This window comes from Gossypium hirsutum, chromosome A12 (genome assembly GCF_007990345.1).
Source record: "Gossypium hirsutum isolate 1008001.06 chromosome A12, Gossypium_hirsutum_v2.1, whole genome shotgun sequence".
Lineage (NCBI taxonomy): Eukaryota > Viridiplantae > Streptophyta > Magnoliopsida > Malvales > Malvaceae > Gossypium > Gossypium hirsutum.
Window position 1 is genome coordinate 10790525 of NC_053435.1, and position 26015 is coordinate 10816539.

General features: G+C 34.2%; 1 protein-coding gene across 1 annotated transcript; it reads right to left on the reverse strand.

The window, feature by feature from the left end:
- Window positions 1–5699: 5699 nt before the first annotated feature.
- On the reverse strand, window positions 5700–17178 carry LOC107935609 (SUPPRESSOR OF ABI3-5). Its single transcript, XM_016868259.2, is given in 16 exon segments — window positions 5700–6026; window positions 7118–7302; window positions 7497–7913; window positions 7916–8443; window positions 9467–9659; window positions 11986–12165; window positions 13055–13123; window positions 13206–13297; window positions 13380–13467; window positions 13893–14046; window positions 14878–14957; window positions 15038–15130; window positions 15223–15294; window positions 15385–16129; window positions 16399–16439; window positions 16613–17178. Coding segments are annotated over 16 exon segments (3171 nt in total). The 5' UTR covers window positions 16667–17178; the 3' UTR covers window positions 5700–5846.
- Window positions 17179–26015: the final 8837 nt, after the last annotated feature.

Sequence of the window (26015 nt, forward strand, 5' to 3'; positions counted from 1 at the left end):
AATCACTATAAATTGTTGGTGTGGAGATTATGTCCGGGTAAGACCCAATGACTACGTGTGGAGATTATGTCCGGGTAAGACCCGATGACTACGTGTGGAGAGTATGTCCGGGCCCGATGACTACGTGTGGAGATTTTGTCCGGGTAAGACCCGATAACTTCGTGTGGAGATTTCGTCTGAGCTAAAGGTCTCGCCGATAATCCGAGTAGAGGTGAAAGCTATAAGACTTCGTAATAAGAATTGCTTATAAATATATTCAATGCGAAAGGTTAAACAGGTATGTACTCCAAGTTTATATGTGAGCTTGATTTGAACTAAATCATAAGGTAGTTATGTGATGCATACGAGAGCAATCTATAGGACTATTCCTATGATTATGTGACATCGGATTAGTGTGAGAGGTTATTTGAAATCATACGATATATCTATGCCACATGAGCTCACTTTTATGTGAGAGTTTATCTGCCTATTGTATATGATGAGATGTGCATATTCGGTAAAGGGATGGCATGCCCGAAGGAAGAGTGACATAAAAATACGAACAACTATGTTATAATTTGATTGTTATCTATTGACACTGCTTAAAATTTACTAAGCATTGTAATGCTTACTCCGTTTACTCTGTTTTCTCTGTTTTATAGATCTCATTGCGAAGCTACAGGCTCGGGGATCGTCAGCAACTAGTCACACTATCACTATCCACCGCTTGTTACTGTTATGTTTAGAATTATTTTATGGCATGTATAGAATAGACTAGTGGCGGAAGAATATTTTTGGTTAATGTATATAAGCCATGCGAAAATGGCATCTTTTGAATGTTTACTTAGTGAAGTTTAAATTTTACCTCTGGTTGTGCTTAGTACTTATTTAAATGAACGATCTTTATTTCAAGAAAAAGTTCAAAATTTTACTCTTCTGACATGAGTTACAAGTCCGGTAATGCCCCTTACCTATTCCGGCGATGGTTACGGGATAGGGGTGTTACAGACTGTGCTTAGGTGATTCTCATGCTATTCTCAAGCCTATGCTTAGGTGATGCAGGCCAACTTGCAGATTAGTCTTGTCAAGGTTTCTTTTTTTTTTTCATTTATTTTCTTTTTCATTTTATTTCATTCTAATTTCATTTCCATTCTCATTTCCATTTCATTTCATTTCATTTAAATTATATTTTTTCAATTTAAATTTATTTTTTTCTCAATTCATTTATATTATTTTTAAATTTAAATTTAATTTTGTCCTCATTTCATTTAAATTTTCTATTTTTCAATGCAAATTTAATTTTTTTAAATACTGGTACTCTGGTGCCAGCCATTAACAGGCCAGAAGCAAAATTTTTTTTTAAAACTCGTACTCTGGTGTCGGCCATTGACAGGCTAGCAAAAAAAAATTTTGATTTTTTTTTGTACTTGGTGCCGGCCATTTACAGGCCAGCACAATTTTTTTAAAAAAATACTGATATTTTTGTATACCAGTATGATACGATTTAAAAAAAATTTACTAAATTAACCCAAAAAATTTTGATATTTACAAAAATGACCCAGATTCAAAAATAATCACCAAAATGACCTGAAATGAATAGTAGAATGGGGGTTTTGGCCGGTCAATGACCGGCACCAACTCGTATTTTGGACCCATGATTGCTTGATAATTGTGTCAGGCTTTAAAAAATTAATTTTTTTGGTTCTGGCCTGTCAATGGCCGGCACTGGGTATTTTTTTTAAAATCATATCATACTAGTATACAAAAATATCAGTATTTAAAAAAAATTGGTTCTGACCTGTCAATGGCTGGCACCAGAGTACGAGTTTTAAAAAAAAAAGGTGTTGGCTTGTTAATGGCTGGCACCAAAGTACATGTTTTAAAAAAAAATGGTACTGGCCTGTCAATGGCCGGCACCAAAGTACAAGTTTTAAAAAAATTTTGGTGTTGGCCTATCAATTGTCGGCACCAGAGTACGAGTTTTAAAAAAAATTGTGCTGGCCTGTCAATGGCCGGCACCAAGTAAAAAAAATCAAATTTTTTGGTGCCAACCAGCACCAGAGTACCAGTATTTAAAAAAAATTTAGAGCTGATTTATCAATGGTCGGCACCAGACTTTGCTTAGGTGATTCTCAGGCCATTCTCAGGCCTATGCTTAGGTAATACAGGCTAGGCCTGCATATTAGTCTTGTCAAGATTTTTTTTTCATTTCATTTTAATTTTATTTCATTCCAATTTCATTTCATTCTAATTTCATTTCCATTCTTATTTCCATTTCATTTCATTTAAATTATATTTTTTTCAATTAAATTTATTTTTTTCTCAATTCATTTATATTATTTTTAAATTTAAATTTAATTTTTTCCTCATTTCATTTAAATTTTCTATTTTTCAACGCAAATTTAATTTTTTAAATACTGGTGCCGGCCATTAACAGGCCAGCACCAAAAAAATTTGATTTTTTTTGTACTTGGTGCCTGCCATTGATAGGCCAACACCAAAAAAATTTGATTTTTTTCGTGCTTGGTGCCGGCCATTGGCACGCCAGCACCAAATTTTTTTTAAAAAAAAAACTCATACTCTGGTGGTGCCAGCCATTAACAGGCCAGAACCAATATTTTTTTAAACTACTGGTATTTTTGTATACCAGTATAATACGATTTTTAAAAAAATACCCTGGTACCGACCATTGACAAGCCAAAACCAAAAAAAATAATTTTTGAAAGCTCGACACAATTATCAAGCAATCATGGGTCCAAAATACGAGTTGGTGCTGGCCATTGACAGGCCAAAACCCCCATTCTACTATTTATTTCAGGTCATTTTGGTGATTGTTTTTTAACCTGGGTCATTTTTGTAAATATCAAAATTTTTTGGTTCAATTTAGTAAAAAACCTTTTTTTTAAATCGTATCATACTGGTATACAAAAATATCAGTATTTTAAAAAAATTTTGTGCTGGCCTGTCAATGACTGACACCGAGTACAAAAAAAAATCAATTTTTTTGGTGCTAGCCTGTTAATGGTCGATACCAGAGTATGAGTTTTAAAAAAAATTTGTTGCTGGCCTGTCAATGGCCAGTACCAGAGTACCAGTATTTAAAAAAATTAAATTTGCATTGAAAAATAGAAAATTTAAATGAATTGAGGAAAAAATTAAAATTAAATTTAAAAATAATATAAATGAATTGAGAAAAAAATAAATTTAAATTGAAAAAAATATATAATTTAAATGAAATGAAATGGGAATGGAAATGGAAATGAAATTAGAATGAAATAAAATTAAAATGAAATGAAAATGAAAAAAAATGAAAAAAGAAAAAGAAACCTTGACAAGACTAATCTGCAGGCTGGCCTGCATCACCTAAGTATAGGCCTGAGAATGGCATGGGAATCACCTAAGCACAGTTTGGTGCTCACCATTGACAAGCAAACTTCAAAAAAAAAAATTAAATATTGGTACTCTGGTGCCTGTCATTGTCAGGCCTGCATCAAATTTTTTTAAAAAAAACTCGTACTTTGGTGCTAGCCATTGACAGGTCAGCACCAAAAAAAAAATTAAAACTCGTACTCTGGTGCTGGCCATTGACAGGCCAGCACCAAAAAATTTTGATTTTTTTTATACTTAGTGTCAGCCATTGACAGGCCAGAAAAAAAATTAAAACTCGTACTCTGGTGCCAGCCATTGATAGGTTAGCACAATTTTTTTTTTAAAAACACGTACTCTGGTGCTGACAATTGACAGGCTAGCACCAAAAAAAAAATTTTAAAAACTCATACTCTGGTGCTGACAATTGACAGGCCAGAACCAATATTTTTTTTTAAATACTTGTATTTTTGTATATCAGTATGATACGATTTAAAAAAAAATATCCTGGTACCGGCCATTAACAGGCCAAAACCAAAAAAATCTATTTTTTAAAGTCTGACACAATTATCAGGCAATCATTGGTCCAAAATACGAGTTAATGTCAGCCATTAACAAGCCAAAATCTCATTTTTACTGTTTATTTTAGGGCATTCTGGTAATTTTTTTTAACCTGGGTCATTTTTATAAATATCAATATTTTTTAGTTCAATTTAGTAAAATAGCTAGGAAAAAAATATTATGATTGATCCTAAGTTGTTTGTTGATAAGAAAGAAGATAGGGACGGTAGAATTCGAAAAAGAATTAGCTAACACGATATAAAAATATTTTAAGAATATGAAATTGATAGACAAGAAAGAAAGAGCTAATTGGTTAAGGATCTAAATCAGGTGTGAAGCCTTAATTCCAAATTTGGATAGTAGCACAAAGAAATATTGGCAGAAATTACTAGATAAATGTGTTCAAAGATAAGGAAGAATTCGACTAAGATAGTAAATGCAAAGCACCAAATCTGGACATGATTGAATTAGAATTAGACAAATGATAGAATAATCAGCAAAATGGGTAGAATAGAGATGACAAGTTGATCCTCTTGGAACAAGATGTTCCACTAAAATCAATCAAGTCTAAAAGATTGGAAAACAATCCTTCAAAGCTGGTCCTTGACAAATCTAGAGTTGAAGAACTTTCACCAAACATTCCAAAAGAGAAATAGTGTTCAAATTTCTTCTAAAATGCAAAAGGAAAAACTCTAGAGTGTTTTCAAAGTATATTTAAACTAGCTCAAAGAGAGTGGCCAGCCCTATTTATAAATTCTCTCAGCCACAAAGTACAAGTTGCTTTAAACTCTTAAGGATAAATGTAACATTTATCCACAAAAGTTTAAACTAAAGACGTGGCTTGGAGGTTGGGGGCAATTCACCCAGAGGATCGAGAACTGCAAGAAAGAGAGAGAGAGATGGATTTGACGATGGATTCATGTCCCCCTTATTACGAGGTATGGGAGAATATATAGTAGAGACCCTTGTAGGCCACACACGTCATCTTTGAATTTGTAGGCTTGTCATTTGACATAGATTGTTTATTAGTTGGATTACGTGAGTTGAAGTGACAGATTAATGATGCATAACTATAATTTTATCAGGGTGATTAGGTCTGGAACGGCCATGACCTCAACGAGCTGTCATATTTGGTGGTACTTATCATTTGACAGGGCTTTATCTATGCATTGAAGCTTCAATTGAGCAAAACAACCCAATTAGATGAAGCATGCGTAGCAAATGTAATTATAGATGACGACTGTACAGCCTATAACCTAAGTGTATTTATAATTCATTAGAGAAGGTTATGAAAAATAACTATTGAAAAAGAAAATCTATATCTCGTCCGTCATTAATAGCAAATAATATTTGAAGTACTCTATTATTCCGCCCCCCCTTTTTTTTTTATATGAATCACAAGTGTTAATAAGAGTTTCCAACAAAAGCGAAAATTGCCGTACCGCACATGATGTAGAAGCATTTAAGAATCAGAAAAATTAGAGAACATCTTTCATTTGGATGTTATACTTAATTATTTAATATTTATTTTTAAATTTATAGGATAATAATTGTATTTTGAAGGAAATCATAATGTTATTTGTTACAGTTCAATCTTGATAATGTTAAAAGTCTCAATCATTGTGAAAATTACAATATCATTGGCTATATATTGAATCACAAGTCCATACGTATCAAATATTTATGCATCAATAGCCCGTCTAGTTGAATCAGTAAACACTACCTGCAAGCCATTTAGCCACTCAAATAATAATGAAGTAAAAGATATCCTAGGCAGGCTCCAAAAAACTCGATTCACACCGAAATTAAAATGGCCATAAATATTAACTTTCCAAAATGGTGTGGACTGGAAGTTTCAAACCACGCCAACATTCTCTAAATGATACATATATATAAACAGAAACAATAATGATTTCCACATCTTTTCTACCTAGGGGCTGCTAAGACATTTCACGAAACCTAGCAAGTGCTTTCTTATGAATCACAGTTTTGTAACTATCCCCGGCTTGCACCTCAAGGCTAGGGTCCAACTTCTTCGTCTGACTTCCGAGTCCTGCTCTACCATCCATCGCCTGCGTTTGTACTGGTTCTTTCATTCCACTTCCATCCTTCCCCAATCCCTATATATTTTTTCATTTCATTTCCACAAAAACAACAAAAGAAAATAAAGCAATCCCCCATTGTTAGAACTTTCTGCTTCAAGCATGCAAAATGCAACCTACAATTGAGGATAAGTCAAAGACACAGAAGAAAGCACTCAATTTATATGAAGAACGAGCAGTGATGCTAAATTTTTTTTCAAGTGTTTATTAGAGGTCAAATACCATACAACGCCTCTGTACTATACAGCCTTTTGCAAAATTAGTCACTCTACTATAATTTAATCAAATATTTTAAAATTGACCAAAAAAAAAAGAAAAGAATGTATAATATTTGTTCAATTGTATAAAAAATGCCTATGCCATATCACCGCATGTAAAAAAAACGTCACATTATTTGATGGAATTATTGATAAAAAAAATTGGCTTCAGGACTTGAAATGCACATTTTGAAAAATAAAGGGACCAGAAATTATCAAATTATAGTAGACACTATATCCGCAAACAAAAAGAGCATAGTACAGGGGCTTTTCATATAATTTAACCTTTATGAGGCAGTCACAGTGCAACTATTACTAAAACATCTGGCATTCTTTTTGTACGCTTATCATCTTTAGACATTCTAGTTGCTTGGCCTTAGGAACAAGTCTTGGAATAGATCAAATGCAAAGAGTTTGAGTATGTGTTGCTAGGACTTGTGAACAAGTGTTAGAAAAAAATGAGTGCAAAGAGTTTGAGCCTGTGTTACTAGGGAACAAGTGTTAGAATAGAAGAATGCATAGGGTTTGAGTACGAGTTGCTTGGACTTGGGAACAAGTGCTATATAGGGGTCCCATGTCTTCGAAGAAAATTTTTCATATAGTTAGAGGGTCAAAAGGACATAGGTATCAATCTAATGTCTTGGAAAGGGGTACTTTTGGGGGGGGGGGAATGAATAATTAAGAGTCATGGTAATGAGTTTGACGACACCATGTAAATGGGGCATTAGTGTTGGAAATATACAGTTCTTTTTTTTTTTTGAGAGAGAGGACATAGGCATCTCATCTTCAAGAGGAAACATCAATTAAATGCCCTTGGCAAACAAAAATCAACAGCTAAGGAGAGAATGGTACCAATCCTTCATGCCAACCCATATTGCGGAGCATTTGGTTGCCCACATTTTTCTCATCAATTGCTTTCTCTGCTGTGATCACCTCAAAGCTTTGAACATCATCTGACACAACCCCCCGTCCACCACCAACACCAGGTGGGAAAGGCATTGGATCTGAGGAGAATTTTTTGAATGCCATATCTCGATCTTGAAACAAAATTCCTCACAGATTAATAGAAAATTTTATAAATAAAACAAAACCATTAATTTGCACAACCAAGGCCTTTAAACAAGCAATATTTAGAAGAAATATTAGGACTATTTTGCAGACAAGGGTCAGTACGAAACACTAACAGGACAACAATGAACAAATAACATTTGATACTGATAAACGAGCTTACTCGAATTCCTGAGCTCAGGGTCAGGCAGATCATCTCCTGTGGAAGATGATGAACCATACAAGTTCCTCCTCTCGGCCGCACGGTCTCTGTAAGCAGTTTGAGATTGCTCCTTGCTGGTAGTAGAAGTCACTGGTGTTTCAGAAAATCTTCTCTTACCACTTGCAGAGACAGTTGAAGGTGTATAAGAACCCAATGCAGAAGCATCAGTCCTAAAGGGAGTCATAACTGTGGGCATATCTGAATTGGTTGATGAAACTTCAGCACCTCCGACAGCTGAAGTGGAAATTCCAGCAGATGTTCCAGAGTATGGAGTATCAGACTTTACCACGCCTCTTGCCGAGCCTCTTATTACTCCCATTAAAGTCCCCCCTGAGCTGTTGCTTACAGGCCTTGCCTTGACTGGAGACTCCAAACCCCAGTCAATGCAGCTTGGGCAGTTGTATTGACTCCAGAACTTGATATACTACTCTCCTTCAGGCCCGTCACATCAAATTTAACTTTGGTCTTTGCATGTTGTCCAGATTGCAGAGGTCTATCCTCAGATAAAGTAGACAAGTGATTTTCATCAAGAGTTAAACGCGTGGCCTGCCCTTCATGACTCCTCTGTTTCCACATTGTCAACACATTATTCATTTTCTTCTTATTAGCCAGGATACTGCTTTTCGAAGCAAGTTTTATCTCTTTTGCTTTCTCCTTTTCTTTCTTCTCCGCAGCTAGTGCTGCTGTTGCAGCTGCTTGAACTGCATCAGGTAAAGAGGCTGCCTTCTCAACTGAAGTGACAGTAGCAGCCGGCGCAGATATTACTACCTTCCTACCATCAGTTCCTTTGGAAGGCTCAGACTGCTTACCAGGTGTTTTGTTGTCATTCTGATCACCGCAAGGTATGTACTGCTGAGACTGGTTATCATACGAATACCAGATCCCACTGTTACCATCATAGTAAAGACCTGCATGTTGAAATAACAAAGGAAATTAAGTCTAAACTTGCAGCTCTAGAGCATTATTATATTTTGAATCCCAAAAATAAAAAACCAAAAATTAGCTGTTTGCATTGAAACAATTATTTCACCTTTTTCCACCATACAAGAATAAAAGTTATTCTGTTACCACTAGATAATATTAATGTGACACATCAATAGCTTGGTTACATAAATGTGCTTTAGAAGCTGAATTAGTTCCAAGTGTCTTCAGTAACTATTAGGTTATTGTCTAATTATAATTAGTAATTTCTGTTATTGTTCACATCACTTTGAACTGCCATGAAGTATTATCCTTTATGGTTTAATCAATCTATGGCATGGCTTTTTGTAATCTCAAAAACTGCGTGTCATCCAACTTTCTCCTTAAATCTCACCCGAAATGAATTCCAAACCCTTAAAAAACTGCTCACTGAAATATGCACCCTCCACCACATCGTCTAGCCACTCTGCTGTGGATGTATGCCAATTAAGTCAAACCATAATTCACTCCAAAATATTATCCCACTTTCCACCAAATATAAAATTTGCCAACTTAAACAATGAGCCACAAAGCAAAATTAATCTCTGCTACATAACTACTACAAAATCCCTACAGCTCACTTTTGATCAATATTTGTTATGCATAAACATATAACTGGATGTCTGTCTCTGAGAGAGACATCACGAAAATATATCATTTTACCAACACAAGAATCTCAAGTTTTATTTTGAATCTACCATACCCCACCATTGACAACTTGAGCCAGGGATCATGCGCCATGACAATTTCCTGAGCAAAATAGCAGTTGCAAGCAATAGATCCCCAGTTACCACAACTCCTAATGATATAATAGTTCCATTCTACTATTAGGAAATTTATATTTCTTTAGGAATAAATTATGCCAAAATCACAATATAACTAAAAAATTCCAAAAATCCATATCCTAATTTTGACTTCTAACCAGCCAAAAAAAACTGTCATAGAAAGTTAAAAGAAAATGCAAAATAAACCTGTATTTCCATCATAGTAAAACCCAGAAGCAGCATCAAAGTAGTAACCAGAAGCTTCATCCCACACAAAACCAGAATGCAACCCCGAACCATCCTGTTGAACTGGAACTGAACCAACAACTTGCTCCTGCCAGCTAGTAGACTGTTTGTCATCTGGATTATATTCCTTTGGTGTCCATCCAACAGCATCGTACTGAAAGGATAAACGACAAAATTAAGCCCCAGAAACATTTGGAACTAAGATGACAAGTAGGATGCAGGAAATAAACTTTGTATACTGTGTAATTACATAATTTATAAAAGCTTAAAAAAGAGAGCCTGCAAGGATTCATCACAAGGCACATTACATATCTATATAAGCTAAAACAAAGGAAAGAACTATGCACATCATTGAACAAAGTAGGAAAATCAGAGGGTTGGCTTTCCAGCTCAAAGAGCTTATAGTAGGTTTTGTTCTAGCAATTCCCCGTCATTAGCCACACAACACTAGACTCGATATATCTCCTATATTTCTAAATAGAAGAGGGAAAAAGTTGATACAAACATGAAAAGAGATAACTCAAACTTTGCTCGGTTTTCCTGCAATAGAGAAGATGAAACACTACAAAAGCAATCTTATTCTCATCAAAGTAAGGGTTCTAAATCCATGTAACTACATCAGGATTGCTTCTTTTAAGTTTCAAGACTACACCAAATAGTACTAATATGCCACAAATGAAAAGATTATCCAGCAAAGAACCTAACCCAGCAAACTGAGGTTCAGTAATAACCCCTTTTTTCTCTCCAAAAAAAGAAAAGGCTTTGAGTTTTGAAGATATTGGCACACAATAGACTCTCTTGCTTTAAATGACACCTTATAATGACACATTTTACTAGTAATAGCTTCATCCATTTTCTCCTTTGTTTTGTTCTTCTCACTCTTTTATGGCTTTTATCAGACATAGAGCCTTCTCTCTCATCTTCAATTCCACATACTCTTTGAGCTTCTTTCTTTCCTTTTTCTTTTTGGGTTCTTATCACCTACTTTTTTGTTTGTAGAAATCTTCCTAGTTCCGTCAGGTCAACACACCAAGCTACTTCACAGCATCTCAAACATCATGATCAAAGTATCCTAATCTCTTTTTTTTAGTTTCCTACATGTTACCTCTCTTCAAGATCAGTAGATATACAACTACATTGTGTCGAATAACGGTGCCATCGACAAACCAAGTACTATAGCTTTTGTCTGATACTGTATATGGCACCCTTTGCCCAAGAAGAGCCAGGGGCATTCAAGATAGTGCATGTGGTCTTGTCTCAATGGTCAAAGTTAACAAATCTATGTCTCAGCAGCTTAGTGCCATAAATTCCTCTGTATAGACACACTCAAGTTTCAACTATAAATGCAAATAGAATATCAAAGGCCAACCTGACAATTCAAACAAGTATTTAGGATGCAATAAAGATACCTCTAAAGTTCATACATGGTACAGATTTTACCATCCTATGTGCCACCAAGACAAGTGATACTAGAAATACAAGATAAACATTTGAGTCATCCGTCTGCAAGTGAGCTAACGAAGAACAATATATGGGTTGCAGGGTAGAAAACCAAAGAAAAAAAGGGATAAAGTTGGGTAAATTAGATAAGTAGACTCAATTATGTGACAGCAGCTGGCAGCAGGCAATTTGCAAAAGAAAAGCATGGTAAAACAAAGAGGACAACCCAAGAATATCATAGAAAGTAAAAGAATATATATTTACAACCATTTCAAATTTTCTACAGAACAGATTTGACAGGCAAGTAGAAAAAGAAAAAATGGTAAAACAAAGAGTACATCTCAAGAATATCTTAAGTAGAAAAAAAAAAGTATTCACTGCCATGCATTCAAATCTTTTTCAAAACACATGCGACAAGCTCAAGCTAGAATAGGAAGACTTGTTAAGATAGACTTGAACTGAATTCCGATAAACTAAAACTGCATTGAATATTAACTCAAGTATCCACAAGGTAGGTCATGATAGACCACAACTAAAATCCATTTTTAAAGACAATAAGCCCCAGCCTACTCTTACAACTAAATCTCCTACATTGTCAATGTTAAAAGTTTTTATTTGTTAGTACTTAATAAAACTTGCTTTTTTAATCCTTCTAGCTTTTCATCAACAATATACAGAAGGGAGACCATGGTAATTTGGGGAAAGCAAAACAAATTCAAATAAATAGAAAATCATTTGCTAGCCACTGCACTCTTTCTCATTTGATTAAGAAAATTAATGGTTTTTTGTGCTCCAAGCTTATTTTGCAGAAATTTGCTGCAATAACCAAAATTTTCAGAAAGGCTCACTCATGCAATACATCCTAAAATAGGAGAAGAAAAACATAAGGCAACATAAGAGATGACCAAACATTAAAACATATCTTGTAAACACACAAATGCCCGTACATTAACTTGCATTTTAGTTTCCAAAACGTGCATCTAATATTATTTCTAAACAGTAAAAACATCATCATTGAAACCAAACAGACCATGAAATACCTGTTGAGAAAACGCTGCTGCCTCAATCGCAGCAGCTGCAAGGCTACTTGACTGTGAAGCTCCTGATGTCCCTGATCCTGGCCCAAGGATGCTCTTTGCATATGCCACTCTTAAGATTTGCCCGTTCTTCTCAAGCGTTGTTCCATTTGTAGCTTCTAGAGCTTTTGTGGCATCAGCAACCTACATGACATCAAAATACTTGGTCATGCATTATATGTTAAAAATAATTTTGCAAACCAAGAAAGCTACAATTTTTTTTCCTCCTCCTGGCAATTAATTATAGCAAAATATCATGAGGAAATAACAAAGGCAGAAAAATATAAGCGTTAATATAGCTGCCACACGGACTGCAAAAGAGAACACAGTTATAAGCATTTTATAGTACCAGCAGACCCATGATGCATGGTCAGTAACGTGTCAGATAATGCTGTTATACTTTATCTAAAGGCCTTTAGTTAGAGGTAGTGTTAATGAAACAAGATCAGTTGAAGCAACCTATAACAGAGGATATTTTCACTTCAGTGCCTAAAGTTGTTCTGTTCACTTGCACAAGAAACATGGAGAGTTTGGGACATTCTTAATAGGTGGGATGGAAGAAGTAAAATAGAATTTGAAAAAATACCAATATTTCTTTATTTAATAGAATCGCCTCTGATTCTCTTATTTTTATGATATTTATAGGGAAATAGAAGTACGAAAACCCATTATCCAAAAGAAATGTAAAAAAACCCAAAATGTAAACAACTAGTGGCAGAAAGAAAAGAGCTCTTTGAATACATGCAACAACGTTTGTACCCACGTGCCCAATAGAGATGATAAATATTAAATGTTAGCAATGAATTTTATATTTATTTGCACTAGAGAGGTGCACCACAGCAAAACAATAATTTGGGGATATCAACCTAAAACTTTCATTTTGACACCTGCTCAATGTGACATCACAAACCAGAAATTTATCAGAATCAATGGCCTATACTGATACAAATTATTAAAGTCAGATTTATTTAGAAGTCATTCATATTTACAGCTTTTATAGGAAAGTAATACCATAAAGAAAAGCAAGATATACCGAATGGAAATGAACAAAAGCAAACCCCCTTGACACATGGGTGAACTTGTCTCTAACAAGGCGAAGATCCTGCAGATTAATTCCATAAGGTTCAGCAGTTGCTATAAAAGAGAATTTTCTGTCAAAAGATAATTATAATAAAAACATAAACCTTAATTGGTGCATGTTTAGAGAACTCATAACGGAGCATTTCCTCATCAGCATTTTCATCCAACCCACGAACAACCAGTACATGAGTAGGACCTAATTACATGTTAACTTAGTAAGTTGTGGCAATTACACAAACAATGATACAAGCCTACTCAAAATAACAACAGATACCGACCTGAATCAGTTCCTTTCTTTCCTAAGGATGTTGAATGTGATAAAGATATGTCAGCTGCTGGAGCATCATCTGTACGTGGCTCATTACACTACACAAAAAGGCAAGAGAAAGGACACGTCAATGACACAATTGGAAAAATATTCAGACATAATCATAGCAAAAGAGCATATTTACACTAAAGCAATGCACCACCCTGTAAAAGAAATAGATCAACAATAATTGGGTTTAGCAGTTAAACTTGGGTACATAATTATATCTAGGTTTCAACAGCCAATATGAAGTGCTTCACAACTTCTGACATCTGCTATGCATTTGCATCACTAGCCTAGTTTCTAGGCTCTAGCATAACATTCTGGTATGCCTTCATCCAAAACAACATAAAGCTAGACAACTATAATTACCTCTTCTTGACCTAGTGTTGCAAAATAGCAGAAATGTAATCTACTGGTCATGGACACCTCCTTAAACGGTATTTTAACAATACCAGAAAGACTGGGAATGAAAAAACCTTACTTGAAAGCATGAAGTTCGCCGTGCAAAGTTGACACATCCACATATGGTGCACATCCAATCAGAAGGCACAGTGATGCCCCTATGAACTGAATGGCCTGACTTCAAAGCATTATCATTACCAAAAGGTCCACCAGTGCCCCCAGTTGGCTTACTACTGCAACGGAACAGATTTCAATGTATTTCTTATGCAAACACATGGTCAGAAAACCAAACATATAATAGATAGCTTTTTTTCCTTCATCATCACAAATCCACAATAAAGAACAGAAAAAGAGGGAAAGGATGTTCCATTAAATATAGGATTTAATACTGATTTCAACCATATCAATTCATCAAGGTATAAAAGCTTTAGTTAAAATACATATATCACTCAATAAGCACAGAGTAACACATGTGATCCAGATAGAAAAAGGTGCATATAACACATCTAAGGTTTACTAAGGGGAAAAAATATTAGCAATTTCATATTTCCATTGCATGGGGCCTCATAACATATGAATCCATATTTCAGAGCAAACTTTCATGCTCAATCATCTAAGGTTCACTAAGGGGGGAAAATATGAGCAATTTCATATTTCCATTACATGAGGCCTCATAACATATGAATCCATAGTTCAGAGCACACTTTTATGTTCAACAAGCACTCTGTTTCAGTTTCCAGTTTAAGATTTACTGTGGACAAGAAGCATTCCTGCAAATAAATACTAGACTCTTAGTCCTGAGAGGACCTGGAGTTCCCTGTTTACTCCTTTGCAGATACCAATAGTCACTACTTTGGAGCAACTGGTTTGCCATCAAACCGAAATCAATCAATATTTATTTCATTATAACCCTTATAAACCTGTTTTCCACTATCAAACCAACATAGGAATAGAAGGAAGACAGTAAAAGATTTTCCCTAAAACCTACCATCAAAAAGTAACATAAGAAATAAAAATGGTGCCAGATGAACAATTTCAATCGTGATTCTAGAATGAGAATTTACCTGTACTCAAAAAAAAGCTTCCGACCATCAACAACAAGACCATCATCACCAATCCTCTCCATCATAGTGCTTGCTGCCCCCTGTTCCAGAAGAAATTTCCCTCATATTACATTCAACCAAACTTAATGTAAGGCATTGACTTGTCAAACGGGATGAGTACCACAGAGGGAAAATCGATAAAAGCAAATCCACGAGAAATTCCAGAATGTCGCTCTTTGATCACTCGGACATGGCGAAGAGGCCCCCATTCAGCCTGATGGCCACATAAAAATTGAGAAATGTAACCTGAGTTATATCTACCAAAAATAAGAACATTCAACACAAAAACAAAGAGCAAAATGTTACAAGAATCTGGTATAGATCTTCTTCAGTTGTTTTTTGCGAGAGACCCTTTACAACAACAGTAGCAGATGGTGCCTGTGAGAAAGCAAAAAAAATTTACCCAATTTCACAACTTAAAACAAATGCAGGAGCAGAAGCACAAGGAACATGGAAAATGAAACAGACCACAGAATAATGTTCCCGCTGATATTTCTCTTCACGATCCCTTCGCTTCTCAGTTTTATCATTCCGACCATCATCATAGCTGTCCTCACGATGACTTCGTCCATGGCTTCGACTTCGAGGTGATCTTGATCTAGGACGATCATCGCGTCCATGGGATCGTGATCGAGATCTCTCATGCCTTCTATGTGGACTCTGATCTCTCTCTCTACTCAGGCGATCTCGATCGCGCCTCCTCCAATTGCCATCTCTTCGACTACCTCTTTCATAATCAGAATCATAACTATGTCGGCCATATTCATAATCCCTCTCACGGCTGTTGTCCCTGCTCTGATGGGAAACACGTGGCCTATAGTCATAATCATCATATGAGTTGTCATCTCGTTCTCGTCCCCCAAACCTAGAGGGCCTGTCAAATTCATGATCACGAAAGCTGTCAACACCCCGATAGCCATCCCGAAACTTATCAAAATCTTGAAATGAAGTGATCTCATGATCACGAAAAGTATCCATGTCACTATAAGAATCAGCATAAGGCTTCTGATGACGCCTAGAATCCCGATTGTGGGGATATTCTTCCTCATAAGTTGTCCTTCTTGATTGAGACCAGATACCAGCAGAAGCAGCAGGAGGAGGGGGTTGGTTATCCCTCTCCAGAAAATCTCTGTGGTAGTTACTTCTTGGATACACATTATCCCTCGAGTATCTTTCATCTAGATATCTCCTCTCATCATATGAACCACAGACCCTGGTACAGTAAGAAAAAGAGTGGAAGAGGAAAGATAAAATTTGATATAATGAAGCCAAATGTTGGTGTAAATAAGTAATTAAATAGCAAGATGAAATCACAAATTTGGTCATGAGAGCGTTAAAGCAAAAGGGCAACACAAAATAGGGCAAATTCACCAAATAACTTGTAAACCATGTACCTGTGTTAGGGAAGCACTAAAAGAGGTAAAAAATTCATAGTAAAATTTTACCGTGGAGACGATGAAAGGGCAGTGGACAAGCACTCACCGGTAATTGTGGTCAAGAGCAGCAGGAAAACCCTCAAGAGCCTGTGGATTGAAGAGAGAAGCTATGTCAATGAAAGAAAGAAATATGAATTAGGCAAATGGAGAGTCCATATCCTGAGTGCCGCAGGGCTTTGTTTCATATGTGTATAAGGGGATGAGAGAATGATCCCAAACCCATATAGGTGATTTGATATAAAGGAGGAAACCGCAATTACGCTGTTATTATCCCATCCATGTCCTTGTTGAACAGGGTAGCGACCAGGGTCCATTTTCTTTCTCTTTCTTTCTTTCGCTGAAGAGATTTTTCGTATAAATTCCTGTGATATAAACGCACAAACATAAAAAACACAAAGAAACAGAGAGGGTTACGCCATTATACGAATCAATCGAAGCAGCAGAAATCCCCCCGTACGATTTCGGCCTGGAAACCCCCTTTTTCCATCTTCCTTTTTCCACATTGATGAATGATGAGAGCAGTCAAACAAATCAAAACAACAAAATTCCTCATTTACAAAGTCAAAATCCCACAATCTGCATTTCATTTTGTTTACCTGCCTGAGGCTGAGACTGAGGTTCAGCTGAAACTTGAATCAAATCTTCATCCGCAGTCAGAATCTCCGGTTTACGCCTTCCTCCTATTTCCTTTCAATCTACCAACAAAAACCTAATTCTTTTTGAGAGACTTTACTATTGAGTATTATTATTGTTATTATTTGTTTTGTTATTTTCAATCCTACTATTGTACCAATTTATATTTACTCCATAGGGATTTCAGGAGCTGCCTCGGCTCGTTCCTTGTTGGCTAAAATATAAAAGACTGGGTCCGCTGGCTGCCACTGAAACCAAACAATTCCTCAAAACCCTAGATGCTCCTTGCAAATTACCTAAAAGCCCTCGTCCTCCTTCAAATGTTATGCTCTTGATTCATTTATGTTAATATTATTTTTTTTCACTTGTTTTGATACAAGCATAATTTATTGTAAATGTACATTTCATTAAGGGTAATACCAGGATAACAATGTAAATTAGTCAATACTAGTATAAAAAAGACATAATGATATTAGTTGTGTCATCTAAAAATTTTTTTTTCTTTCTTTCTCCATTTGTAATTTCTTTCCCCGATATTTTAATCCACAACAAAGGTATTATAGCCTTTTTCCTAACAACGATGATCATCGTTAACAAAGTGAATGTGTTGTGGATCTCAACTGGTCAATTTTGACAACAACTTCAATTTGCAACAATTTGAAATAAAAATTGATGAGAAGTTTGATAAGTTTCGATTAAAAATGAAACTTTAAATCAATCACATTTTTTAAGAATTTCTGGACATCCAAAACAAGGAACAAGTTGGATCCACATTTGGGAAATGGCCTACGGTGAGCAATGTAGGGGTTTTAGAATAAGTAATGGAGCTGGTTCATTTAATGACCAATTGAAGCATAATAATGTGCCTTATGGTGACTCCTATGAGTTGGGTAAATAACATGGATTTATCGGAGAATCAGATATTCTTTAAGATTGTAGTTCTTCTGTAAAAGTAAGTAATATCAATCCATCCCAAATTGATAAGTAAAATTAGAACTCTATTAAATAAGCAAACTTCATCCAAAGATTAGAGGAAACCCATGGCAAACTTGGAAGTTTTCGCAAAAGATTTTAAAGAACCCACAATGGCAAAGTTGGAAGTTTTAATGAAGATATTAAAAAACCCATGTTAAAGTCAATAGAACTTCAAAGCATTTTTTTGTAGGAGATTTTAAAGAGTGTTGGAGATGAATTTATGCTCGTCGATCTAGTTACCAAAGGTTGGTAGCTTTTGGGCTAACCTTTTTGGTATAATCGCTTGGCGCATATGGAATAATAGGAACCTTTTTTATCTTTCAAGGTATAACTTAGAATCCCACTAATAATATTAAGTCTTCTATGGGTTGGGCAAAGCAATATTCACTAGCTCATAACGACAATTCGACAGGACATTTTGAAACTACTCATGACTCTCCTATGACAGGTAACTGGGTTCACCTATATACTGATAAATCTCTTAAGGTGAATGCAGGGGTTGCAACTACTGGGGGCGATGTACAAGAAATGAGGGGAATGGATCATTGGATTTAACTAGTACTTGGGTACTTACTCTGTGTTTTACGCTGAATTCTAGGGTATTCTAATTGGCTTAACCATTATCCAAGAGAAGGGACATCATAAGGTTGTGATCCACTCAGACAATCTAGAGGTAGTCAAAGCCATTCAATATGGTCACTTGGCAGATTCTTCTTCAGTTTTATTGTGAAGGATACATACAAAATTAAAAAAAAATACAACATTGGAGGATAAAGCATATTCCAAGGGTGAGAGATCAAGTCACATATCGTACTGCAAAGATGGCCACGATAAAATGCATAGATTTGTAGGTGTTTGAAGTTATTCCCAAATATTTACCAACTGATCTTGTAATTGATGGACTTGTTATTGAGAATAAGTTATGAGAAGTGATAGGTGATCACCATATGGGTTTTACTAAAGGGTATAATGGAAAGGGACTATCTGCTCGATGATAACAAACAAACACAATTGTTATCATTTAATAGTATAAAACATTTGCATTTGCAATTGGTACCTAGTGGCACGTACTAGAAAGGCCATCAAGGGATGCATATATATATTTGTGTCATATTACTATGAGTTGTAATGGTGATAATCTCTATTTTTATATATATATATTACTTTAGTTGGCCTTGAGCCAGTTTATATATATTTTGAATGATTGTATGCATGCTTATGTTTGCCATGATTAAACTGGCTTTTGAATGGTTTTGTAACGATCCAATTTTCAATAGCGTCGAAAAATGTAATTAGAAAATGAATTGATAACTTAAATTGCAATTAATTAAAGGTTCAAAACAACAATTAGACCCTATTATAATGAAACTCAGTAGACCGTTTAAGCATGTAGCCATTAAACTAATTAAGCTAAATATTATATGTTAATTTAAGATTAACTACTCAATTAACTACCTAATTACAATATATATGTGATTTTCGGTGGGGAGAAAGAGAAAACGCATCTTCCCCGACCGAAGCCAAAAGAAAAAAGAACGGTTTAATGCCATTTTCATGAAATTTAAGTTTCTAGCTTCAAAATTCAAGTAATTTTTTAGTTATTTTCTTGTAATATTTATAGATTTGATGTCATGAGAGCTTGATTTAGCTAGCCCATGTACCAGTTTGTAAATCTGTTAAAGTTTTGAAAGTTTTAATGGTTGAGAATTGAAAGTTTTAGATGTTAAATTTATAGAAATTAAGCTTAGATTAAAAAGATGACTAAACTGTAAAGCTTAATTGATAATTTCCTACATCAGGGACCAACTGAATAAATTGTAAAATTGATTGTAGAAATAAGAAATAGGAGGTCCCTAATGGGTAATAGTTAAATCATAATTCAATATGAAGTTTAAATTGAAAGTTAGGTTAGTCTAAGTTTTAGGGACTAAATTGAATAAATTGTAAATCTTGCATAAATTGATAATTGATTGTGAATTGGTTGAGTGCTGATAGTTTTATGTGTTTATGTTAATTCATAGTTAATGTTGACCCAGATTATTCAAAAGGAAAAGGAGAATCCAAAGCCGTCGACGAGTAGCTCAAAATTTATGGTTTGTAATTCTATGGTTCAAGAATCCTTTAATTCTTGCATATTTATATCATTTTACATTATATAGAGTTGGAGGTGAGTATTGATGATTGTTTGAGCTAAAATGATGTGATTTAGATAGAATATCGAAGTAGAGACTAAATTAATTAGAATAGAGAATTTCATGGCTTGCTTAATATATGCAATTGGTATGAGATATTGAGTTGGAACATGTTAAACTATGTGTTGAATTGATAAATTGTCGATGAAATTAACATGGTAAAGCATAAATTGGAATGTATGATGAAATCAAAATTTGGTTATCCTATTAGTTGTTCGGACTGTGTTGGATATAATTGGCATGCCTTAGAGTTAAAGTATTGAGTAAAATTATCGTTGCCGAGCAATCCGAGGTGACAAATTGATTGAGTTGAGAAAACCATTGTTGCTGGACAATCCAATATGGTACAGTGTATCAATATATTGTCATTGTTGTCGGTTGTAACACCCCTAGCCCGTGTCCGATCGCCGGTATAGGCTATGAGGTATTACCAAGCTAAATATTTAATTTCAATCACATAATCTACCAACACAAGTATAAATCGAACTGAATACATACAGATTTATAATTCATAAGTACCATTTTCATACGGCCAAGATATTTACAATTTCAAAACATATTTTTGTCAACAGTCCAACCTATACATGCCATATCGAGTCCAAAATATAACTATACCAAAAAGATCGATAGTATGAAGAACTGCTGACGATCCCCGAGTCGATAGCCAAAATCAACAATCTATAAAACAAAGAAATAAGAAACAGGGTAAGCTTTCGAGGCTTAGTAAGTTTTAAGCAATTCATACTATTAAGGCTTATCATTAAAATTGAACATTGAGTATCACAAAACTTGTATTCTTATTGTAATTCACTTGACCAAATATACACTAGTACATTAGTTACAAAACCCCTTGGCCAAATATGTATGTATGTATACACAAGACTTCTTGCACATATTTCATTATTTACATAAATTATACTAATACCTCTAATCACATCCTTTCATATGGTGACTTACATTAACCAATTATATTATTGTCTTATCCTCAAATACCGAATTCATTCACACACACATATATATATTTCGTGCCTTGATGCTATTAAATCACTTAAAAAAAATCAATTCAAATATAAGCACATAACACGAACCTTAACATGTAAAACATATAATACTTACGCAACGATGTTTACCACTGATATTCGAAGTCGAAATCTTATTTAACTTACTGGCATCGGTTCTGTCAAATCTTAGAGCTCAGAATACATTACTAGCGTAAGCCTGCGGGTCTTTAACCCGGATATTTTTCCAGCACGTAGCCTGCGGACCTCAAGTCCGGATATATTTCTAGCATATAGCCTGCGGATCTCATGTCCAGATATTTTTCCAGCATATAGCCTGCGGACCTCATGTCTGGATATTTTCAATCTCATACACATTTGATCATAACACATGACAGTCACATTATCACTTAATAGTCGTATATTACATTCAAATCTAAACTCAATACGCACATCATCATTCACATTTCAGCTCAATGGTTATATCTCATATCACTCATTCTATTCATCATTTAATCTTAAATTCAAAGTGGCCATCAAACTATAAGTCATATACATGCATTATCTATTATACATCTTAATTCAAGTGCAAGCCAAAATCACAATTTACCTACTATACTCTTATAGTGGCATCGTCAATTATATACTAAAGGAAACTACTTAAAACTTACCTCGGATATATTTGAACGGTTGCGAAATGGCTACTCGGTTACTTTCTCTTTTCCCTTATTCGAAATTGCCTCCCTATGCTCTTGAGCTTTAATTCAACAAATTTTAAACTAATCATTAATCGACTATTCAAATATTATTTTTAGAATATACTACATATATATTCGACTTTCACACATACAGATTATAGTAAGCTTATAAGAAATCAATAAGCAATTCATTAGCAATTTTTTATCAATGTTTACAATATAATCACAATTTCACTATAAGCTAACTTCCTGAGCAACAGTCACTAAATTATTTATAACTAGAGCTACGAAACTCCAAATCAATTGCTGTAAATTTTCCTTGAAAATAGACTCATTTATATTTTATCCATAAAATTTTCATAATTTTTAGGTTAGCCAATCAATACCAGATTTTTCCTAAAGTTTCCATTGTTTTACTGTTTGACTAATCTAACCACTCTTCACTACGAAATAAATTCCTCATTGTACAGAATTCAAAACATGTCCTTGTTTATTTCATTTGAAACTAGACTCATTAAGGAGTCTAAGCATATAAATTTTATCATTTGACTATTTTTATACGTTTTATAGTGATTTTATAAAAACAAAACAGGGGATCTAGAAGTCATTTTGACTCTGTCCCACATTACTTCAATCATCTCATTATCGGCAATTCTTTTGCTTTTATAGTTTCTTTTATAAGAAACTAGACTCATCAAACTTTAATTACATAATTTATTCAGCTTCTAACTCAACTCCCACAATTTATAGTGATTTTCCAAAGTCACTTTACTGCTGCTGTCCCAAAGAGATTATTACCAATTCACTCTTTCACACATTCTTTATTTTGTATACATATTATTTAAACATGTATATCACCAAATCAATTTCATCATATATATTTCTATAATTTCACTTAAGCATAATATCAATACAACACATCGTGCTCATTTAAACACAACATTAACCGAATATCCATCTACCAAGCATTTTAACAAATTTTTCTTCAACTATCCACACATTCGGCAATTACATAGGTAATCTAGAAAACCTTAATTTACTAGTAATTATTCACAACACATATAGGCGTCTACTCCAATCCATCACTTTAAACACAAGCATAACTCAACTATTATAAATGCTCACATTCCGCATTTTCACCAATGCACAAGCCGATTTTTTTCTATCATTCAAAATTATCTATATGAACATTAAATTAGTTCCAACATCACCGATTCCTAATTATTCCTTAATTCATAAAGGCAACAAACATCCCCTTAAACCTCTTCCATAACCGAATACTCATTTTACTACCAAACTCAAAATTTTGACATGGGCAAGTAAGGGACTTAGTAACTAGCTTAATATATGCAACAGAATCAAAAACTAACATGGATTTCATACCTTAATCAAGACTAGAAAGGAGTAGCCGAATGCTTGTTTCCCCCTCCCTTCTCTTCTTAGAATTTTCGGCCAAAGATATCAAAAGATGAACATTTTATTTCTTTTCTTTGTTTTATTCATTTAATTAATTTAACACATTTTTTATTACATAAATTAAGCCATTACCATATTATAATATTATTTCATAACACATATTGCTTATCATCATTACCATGGCCGGCCACTACTATCAAAGTGGGGAAATTGACATGCAAGTCCACCTTTTTGATTACATGCATTAATAGACCATTTTAAAATTAACCTATCACATTTCAAAAATGTCACACATAAGTCCTATTTAATAAATTTCACATACAAATGACAAAATTAAAGCATGAAACTTTCACACATGCATGTACACATACAATAAGCATAGAATATAACAATCAATTATTTTTGTGACTCGATTTTGTGGTCCCGAAACCACTTTTCGACTAGGGTCAAATTAGGGTTGTCACATCGGGCAACCCAGAGTGATAAATCCGTGTATCCGTACTGAGTCCGTGTCTGGTTAATAGGGTTAATAATACAATAGTTGATTAAGTGATAAGGAAATGCCGGGGTGACTGGTCCGTATATCCTTATCGAGTCCATGTTTGGTTAATAGGGTTAATAATATAATAATTGATTAAATGGTAAAGAAATGCAATGTGATGGTAATATGAAATGTGATATTATTCGATTTGAGTTGAAAACTAGCCTTTGAGGGCCAAATATATATAAATGAGCTATCAAACTTGAAAATGGTTAAAGTGTTCAAGTGAAAAAGGACTTATGAATTTAATTGTGATGCTAATAAATGAATACTTGACACTGTTCAAAAATGGATATGTAAATGAACTAAATGCTATTAAATTGAATGTTATGTGAGAAGATAGTGTGTATGCATAAATAATTGTTGCGTTAAAATGAATATAAGCATAGATATATAAAAGTGATAGTATTTTCATAATTTGACATGAGTTATACTATGATTTAAATATATGTATTTGAATGAATTTGTTTATATTGATTTGAATTGTAGAATTATCACTAAGCGATTTGTTCAGTGTATAATTTTGTTTTCTCCGTGTGCAGGTAGTTTAGACTTCTAGTAGATTGCGAAGAGGTTTTCTTAGCATCTAGAATTCGAACTTGACTTAGCAATGCTTGTGAAATTTTCATATTCTAGTTGACATGTACCTAATAGGTTAAGTTTTGTTGGAATAGAATGGTGCTTATAAGTAAATGTTGCATCTTGATGTTTTAGAAATGATATGTGTTTGTGTTTGATGTGTGTATATATATAAACGTAACTTATATTTGCTTTAGTTGATTAAGATATGTTGCATGAAATGGTAACATGGTTAAACTGAGATTTGTGAATATTTATATGCTTGCATCGTTCAGGTAATTGAAGGAATTTGGGAAAAAGATATGAATAGTTATATGTGAGCATAGAGGTACAACTCAATATTAGGTGTTTTAGAAATGGATGTGTGGCTGAAGGATGTTGAGATTGATTTATGTTTGTTAGTACTTAAAAATTTACAAATTTGAAAGAAACAGAATTGCAGAAATAATATGTAACGTCGCGAGGAATGACCTATAATGTCACATTAAAACTAAGAACCCCGTTGTCTCGACAAGGCTAAAATAGTAAGTGACGTCATGACGTCGAGTGGCCTGACATCATGACGCGACAAACTGTGTGGCTATGTCTCGACATGAAAATGTGACATCACGACGTTAACCCTATAAATTGAATACTTTACAATTCAGTCCAGTTCGACCTCAGGTTAACTTTAAAGCTTTCGTAAGCTCGTGTAAGACTGAGAATGAATATTTATTGTATTGTTTGCTTATAATTATTATGTTTATATGCTTGATGGTGTGAATCATATAAAATTTAATCGTAGTTGCTTCGACAACAAATGTGACACCTTATAGTTCAGACCTAACAATCGGGTCAGGTATAGGGTGTTACAGGTTTTATATGCAATTTATGATGCTAGCATAACTCATGAATGCTTTGACAAGTTTTGCTATATTTTGGTTATGTTTCATAAACAAATATGTCGACTTTTGGCTACTTTTAGAACATGTTTTATAATGTCCTATTTGGAGATGTTTTGAGGGTTGTTTTCGACTTTTAAAACATGATTTTTAAGCTTAAAATGATTGGAAGTCAACATGGTATGTTTTGGGGATAAAATAGAGGTGTTTCAAGGCCATAATGCACCCTAGGTGTTCGGGGTCCAATACTAAAAATGCACCCTTTTTAGTCAAAATCTCCCATAAACAATATAAGGGGTAGGTATACCTTTGCCCCTCCTTATCACATCACTTGTACTATTTTAGCCACTAGATTGTTTTGTGAAAAAAAAGCCCTCCAAAACCCAATATTGGTCTTGGACACCTTCTAACACCTCAAAATTGATTTAAAATGATTTAAACAATATTTCAATTTTATTTTGTATGATTTTATAAAAAATGTTTTTGTTAATTAAGCTTATTTTGATATGAGTAATTGATGGTTTATGGTATTAATCATTTAGTTAATTCGGCTAATTTAATTTATATATAAAATAGTCGAATAAGCCATTAAAAATGGTTGAATCAACTTAATTTCTTTATGAAATGAAATGGTAAAAAATAGATTTATCCTTATTAAATTGAATATTTTTTTGTGAAAAATATTAAATTGAATCTTTGGATGGAATAAATTGATTAAATTCGTTGGAAAAAAAACTAATTGGATAGATT